We start from the raw sequence: 6,533 nt of genomic DNA, 5'->3' as shown, positions 1-6,533 counted from the left end.
CATACATGCATCATAATTTAGGGAGGGATACACATTTTATAGGACATCAATGTTTGTGTACATATGTATGTGTTTTAGGACACTGATATTTGTGTGTGTGTGTGTGTGTGTGTGTGTGTGTGTGTGTGTGCGCGTCTTTAAGTGACTTCATAGGAAGGCACAAAGTCTCTCCAGAATAGATGGATTTCTGTTGCTCAAAAAGACGAGTTCTTTCTTCCCGTCCTCCGTTCGGCCTGATGAAGACAGATGAAGAAATAAAGACAGATAACATTTCAAAGCTACTAAAAACAGCACCACTCAAATGTCATTTTATACAGCAAAGCATAGCAGCAGTATCACTTACTCTGTGGATGCTGTAGCCAGTTGCGGTCCAGATAGTAGAGGTAACAGCTCTCAAACTCCTTCTCGTTGTAGTTGGAGACAGACACCGGGACAAATGGATCCATGCGGTCGAAGCCCTCCTGATGAGAGAACACACAGACAGGAGGTCAGTGTATCACATCTGTTAAGACGGAGGTTAATGGTTGAAAAACAACTTCTGTAAAACTCAAAGTGAGTCTGCACAACATTCTAACTCCACCAACATTTTTCAAGTGACAACATTTCTACTGAGTTGGTCTTTGTCAGGTGAGTTTAACACAGAGCCCATCGCCCCTTAAAGTTGCATGTTGGGATAATCACATGATCTCATACTGGAACAGCGCTATACAACCCATTCAGCATGGGTTGAAGACAAATATCCACATCAGCATTCAGACAATGGATTGCTGACTCAAGAATAATACAAAAATACAAACATTTATCACATCATATTAAACACAATTACAACATTTAGAAACAAATATACTGTAGATATCAATATTAACATAATTCAGATACAAGTACTTGATAAAAGGAAAATCAACAATGCATATTTTCAAATAGAGTTGACCCATAAAAACAGACAAGTGTGCGGTCCAGTCTACAGTCAAGAATAGAGTCCAAAAAGACTAATATCATGAGGTTATAACATCAAAAATTTTTTGGTGGAACAGGAATGTTGTGTGACCCTAGTTTGACTTTTATGGTTTAATCCTTTCCCAGCAGCAGTGAAACAGGTGGGTGAGCGTGTCACTTTACTTAATCCAGAAAAACAACTTCTGCCCATGAGCCCTAAACAGCAGGGAGACATCGCCTTCAGTCGCAGGTCTGAGGTCAGTTTTGCAATTTTCCTCACTAATGATCAAAAGTTTGGAGAGGGAAGGCAAGGCTAATCTGCAGTCAGCAGCACTCAGGGGCAGGAGCTGAAGATAATCAGGTATAAATGACCTCTGACCTCTCCCAGCAGCTCTTGAGGCAAGTAGGCGGAGCTTGGAGTGTAGAGAGAACCAGTCTGAGACAGAGTGGTGATGATGGCTCCTCCAGTCTGAGACAAGGAGAGAGAATGTTAGGGGGGTAAAAAAAATAATCTGAAATATAATATTCTTATGCAACATCTTAAAGGCCTTCAGCGCATTCTTCTGAATCCTCACCCAGTCGTTCCTCATCAGCTTCCTCAGGTTATAAACCAAAGTGAGTTCTTCTAGAGCCACCTGACAAGACAGTGAGAGAGAGAAACACATAAGATATCCCCGTCTATGGCAACTGAAGGGGAGATGAAGAGCAGAATGACAGGACAGGACAGGACAGGACAGTGACTGTGTTCCCTCACAGTGCTCTTATCCTCCTTCTTGATGGTGGACCGTCCCCAGAGAGCGTTGACACCATCCACAGCCACAGCCAGTCTGAAGTTGGCCTCCGGCTGCCCGCTCTGCTCCCTCAGCTCCTTCATCAGCGCCCCCACCACATCACTGCTGCTCTTTACACGAGATATACCCTGGGACAGGCACAAGGCAAAAGGATCAATATCAGAAGCCTAACGACGAATGGAATATGTTCAGAAATAAAAAGCAATATAATAACAATACTTATACCATGGTCTGGGTGAATACTCGATTCTGATTGGCTGCAGGGTGTCCATTAATTGCTGATAATGGACACCAACTAAGTAGTTCCAGTGAAACTGTCTGTTCACCGTTCTAAATTAATGCGCTGGCTACGTAGCATCAGCCTGTATCTAAAATGAGTAACCATAGCAACAGAGACGCAAGGACTCCGCGGAGGCAACCATCCTCCGCTGCGTGTCGGATGGTTCTGGCCTCCCCGTCGTCCATTAATTCCTGATAATGGACACCTTGTCAGGCATTATCCCTTACATAACTAATATAAAATATCAACTTCTATTCATCTTCTGTGGGACAAAATCTGAGCAATTGGCAAAGTATCATTTGTGTTTTTAAAAAAATGAAAGGAGTATATATCGTTGGAATAGGGTAATTTCTTTCTCCATTTTCTTTCGATTTAAGCCTATAAACATCTAACAGTTTAACACAGATGCTTAAGTAGCAGCTCTGGAACATAATTCATGAGAATGAGAGAAAAAAAGACCACAACTATCAGTCTAATCCCACTTCGTTTGTTATACTGTAAATTGCTGTCAGCAGGTTGGGCATTAAGATAGGATCTATCACATTAAGGCATGATCTCGCATGATGTGGCAGAACTAATGTCTCTTTCTCACAGTTTTAGTCACTTGAGGGCATCATAATTTGGGGAATCTAGTGTTCCTTTCTGGCTTCGATTTTGTGATACAAAATATTGTGTTGATGCGTCCCTGTGCTCAGATTCATCGTCTATTGACCGCCACGAAGCACAGATAAGATGAAAGATGAAACTTTAATGATCCCTGTGGGGAAATTGGGCTAGTGCAGCAGCAAAGAATAGGTTATAGATAAGAATACAACAGGACATACTGAAGATTAAAGGTACAGCGTCTTGCGAATGCAGAACTCCTATTGGCTTGAAAAAATTCTGGTGCTGAATTCTGTTATCTACTGACAGATTACAGGTTACAAGATGTTTGCAGTTTACAAATCTATGAATTTACAGTTCAGTGACAAGGCAGTATGTGTAGGGTGTGCAAATGTGCACTATTGGCTTTCCACGTTATCAGATACACACACAGATGGAGGAACATATGTACAGAAATGTGTCAAAAATAACAATATTGGATTCTGAGGGGTCCTAAAGCCTTCAGCTATAGCCGAAGTGAATAAGAACAAATGGATAAAAAAATGTCTAGAAGGTTGGGATACACCCCATCCCCAATGGAGATGAAAGGAAAATCAGAAGGTGAGAGTGGGAAATCCAAACTCCTGTCTAGAAGGACTCACCTGATCCACCAGCTCTCCTAGCGGCCTTCCCTCCTCAGTGAACTCTCTCTTTGTCCACACATAGCGCTGCCTGGTCTTTATCTGGGAGGAAGACAGCACAGTTAACACACACATACACAGACACAGTATTAGTGAGTGATCTATTTGATACTCAAGATACAGTAGCAACCTGTGGAAAAATCTTTACCTTTGAGAGGAAGCGCTCGTTGGTGGTTCTGAAGTTGCGTAACCAATCAGTGGCTTGCAATGGCTGGTCGAAGCGAGAGGCGTTATAGGACGAGGGCAGCAGCTCTCTACAGTTCTTTACCCACAGGTGGGCTGCATGGGGAAAACACGAAGAAGATGTAGGGGGATCACTGTCGACACATTCAATACTGCAATGGTAGCAGTCAACCACTTGGTGTGTGTGTGTGTGTGTCTCTCACCGTCAGGTATATGCAGCACCAGCCATCCTTGTGAATAGCAGAAGTGGACTGTGTGACAGAGAGACAAAGTCTTTCCACTACCCTTCAATCCGTCTGAGCAGCCAGTTAAGTTCAACAACAGGCTTATTTAGGGGAGCATCAAGAAGAGAGAAGTGTGTTTATGTGTGTGTGTATATGTGAGTTGAAGGATACAGAACAGGTAGCGCGTGGCAGGTTTGCTGAAGTCCGTTTTATTCAGGTAAGAGATGACCTCCAGAGCAGGCGGCCGCACCATCAGACAGCTCTCATTGAATGTCTTGATCTGAAGCCATACATAAAAAAATGAAATTCATGTTAGATATTTTATTATGTTGAAATGAAGGAATCCCAACAGTCACAACATATAATTTACAAGCTTTGTTATGCTTTGTTGTATAAAATGACATTGAAATGATGCTGGTTTTAGTAACTTTGAATGTTATATGTTTTTTTTTTTTTTACTTCTTCACTGAACAGAGGAAGGGAAGAAAGTACTCATCTTTTAGAGCAACAGGAATCCATCTACTTTGGAGAGACGATGAGCCTTCCTATGAAGTCACTTGAACACACACACATACAAGCACCTACAAGCACCTACCTGATATTGATAGCGTGGGGGAAGGCCGTGAGGGAACATGGTGCGGATGTGTGCAGAGGGCAGAGTGTAATACTGTCCAAAATGTTTCTCTGACTGACATGCCTGGAGAGAGACAGAATCACACAGATCAAGGGACTGCCACTCAATTTACAACTGCAAACACAAATCAGCTGCAAGTGGACAGCAGCTGTACGCCCATCCATCCTGCCACTACGAAGAAGAGGATATTAGCTGTCTGGGCTCTTGACAGTGACAGTGAAGCCAAATGTCCGTGGTTACTTACTGGATCGCTCTCCTGTGTCCTGAAGACTGAGAAGGGCTCGGACGCCGACTCGACAGCAAGCGCCTCCTGCTGCTGGTTACATCCACTTGTATGAAGGGGCCTTACATGTGCTACCTGTCAATAGCATCACAACCCACAGGTTAAATGGCACAGAATAGAAAGATGTCACAGTTCTTCTCTATTTGCCTCCTTTGCTAATGTATTATTGAGCCTATTAATATTTCAAGGAGGAGATGCTCCAAATCCTCTCCAGCGTATTTGGAGGAGAAACAGAAAGATAACACAAGCGATTTATCTGAAGCTTCTCAAAACGCACTTTCAAAGTCTGTTGCTGACAGTGAACTCACCGTTTGCCGTAGTCTGAAGGACAGTCTGTGAAGGGCCATGATCTTAAATGCGGATGACCAAGTGAATGGGTATAAAGGTTATATTTCAGGGATCACAAGTACCAAAAAGCAGACCCGATGCGAACTAATAGCAGTTTCCTGAGGCCACCTGTGGTTTCTGCAGGCTGATAACCTTGCGTAAACATTTAGCTAGCAGCTAACTGTGGTACAGACACGTACAGACAGTAACATTAGCGATCTGGATCTATTTCAGCAAAATAATCCATTCACCTGCAGATCAATTCATTAAAGATTCAGTGACGATGATTTCGGCTAATGTCATCTATGTACAAAGCTCCCAGGTCTGGGTTACAGCGATGCTAAGTTGCACAATATCGGTCGAAGTCAATGTGCCAGATCTGTCATGGGCACCGCCATCATGCATTGCAGACAAGGAAGTGACGTCACGCGCTCTCGCTCTGTTTAGCCAGCTGTAAATCGCAGAAACCAAAAAGGCGACAACTAGTAAAATGGAGTTTACCAGACTTTGACATGTTTTAGCTGCGATCCTATTATTGATGCTTTAGGCGTTTGCAGTTATGGGAGCTGGAGTAGACTATGGACAATTTAATACTTGATAAACAGTTTGGAGAGGAATGTCTTTTCCAAAGCATTAAGATGGCTCTTATTACAGGATTCCTGGGAGAATTACAATACTTTAAAAAAAAAAACAATAGCAAGGCCCACAGGGGCAAATAAACTACTTTCATACTTATTATCTTAGTTAATTACATACAGCTAGCCCTAACCCTTATAATACTACAACAACTACTACTACTACTACTAATAATAATAATAATAATAATAACAGGTCTAATGAAAAACAAAGATGTAGAATTGTAAGATTTTTTAACTTATATTATGGTACACTTGGAACAGCAAAATAATAATGTAGGCTATATGAAAATGTATGCATTTTTTTTTTATATAAATAGCATAATATAGCAAAGCAAATATCAAATATATATGACTATATATTTTTGCAAGGTTCACATATTAAATATATCGTATGACCTAGTTCTGCTCTGTAGCAGTTTGCAGCAGGTTTCTATTATGCCTACTAGTGCATTAGTGGGTCAAAAACATCTCTTGTTCTATCTCTGTTTTACCAATGCATTATTAACAGCTCAGATGTATTAACTTCTGTTTGAGTGCTCAGTTTTAGGCCAGTCCCTTTCTCTCCCACCACTGAAAGCTGAACCCCATGTTGTCGTAGGCGACACAACTTTTGAGCTGATCTCCAAATCCAAACCACCACCAGCCTACTTTAGCCAAGTCGTCGCCATTTTATTAGGCGTCTAAATAGCCCCCTCCAATCGCCTATTATGAACCGCAATGAGATCCTGTGCTGTATTCACCGTTTTATCTCCTCCTCTGGCCACATGAAAATGGCCACGCAATTACATTCCCGCACATTCACCAACCACTCTGCACTGTCAGCCTATAAAACAGGACGGGCCGCCGTAGCCTTCAGCCTGTCGTCCCGACACGGTAACAGCCTGTGTAGATAGGAGAACATAATTTGAGCCATTATTAGTGGGCGCGATGTAACTTTCCCCGAGAAGTGGCAAA

At 42.3% G+C, this 6,533-nt stretch overlaps 1 protein-coding gene across 3 annotated transcripts; it reads right to left on the bottom strand.

Annotated features, from left to right (window-relative positions):
- Positions 1 to 6: 6 nt before the first annotated feature.
- dap3 (death associated protein 3) lies at positions 7 to 5,475 on the bottom strand. Of its 3 annotated transcripts, XM_071520397.1 has the most exons (13): positions 5,193 to 5,474; positions 4,923 to 4,964; positions 4,576 to 4,689; positions 4,293 to 4,394; positions 3,869 to 3,977; positions 3,677 to 3,769; positions 3,439 to 3,569; positions 3,252 to 3,332; positions 1,691 to 1,855; positions 1,512 to 1,571; positions 1,316 to 1,405; positions 344 to 461; positions 7 to 233 (listed from the first exon to the last, which is right to left on the bottom strand). In XM_071520397.1, the coding sequence occupies exons 2-13, from the start codon at positions 4,959 to 4,961 to the stop codon at positions 148 to 150; spliced, it is 1,188 nt and encodes a 395-aa protein (XP_071376498.1). In that variant the 5' UTR covers positions 4,962 to 4,964; positions 5,193 to 5,474; the 3' UTR covers positions 7 to 147. The 3 variants fall into 3 exon arrangements, with proteins under 3 accessions (XP_071376498.1, XP_071376507.1, XP_071376488.1); XM_071520406.1 differs by having other exon boundaries at positions 4,576 to 4,685; positions 4,919 to 5,475; XM_071520387.1 differs by having other exon boundaries at positions 4,923 to 5,395.
- Between the last annotated feature and the right edge of the window lie 1,058 nt (positions 5,476 to 6,533).

This window comes from Centroberyx affinis, unplaced genomic scaffold, assembly GCF_046629955.1.
Source record: "Centroberyx affinis isolate AG114_WGS23_722 - 3 ecotype Tasmania unplaced genomic scaffold, CSIRO-AGI_Caff_v1 ptg000065l_1, whole genome shotgun sequence".
Taxonomy (NCBI): domain Eukaryota; kingdom Metazoa; phylum Chordata; class Actinopteri; order Beryciformes; family Berycidae; genus Centroberyx; species Centroberyx affinis.
This window is presented reverse-complemented; position numbering and strand designations above follow the sequence as displayed.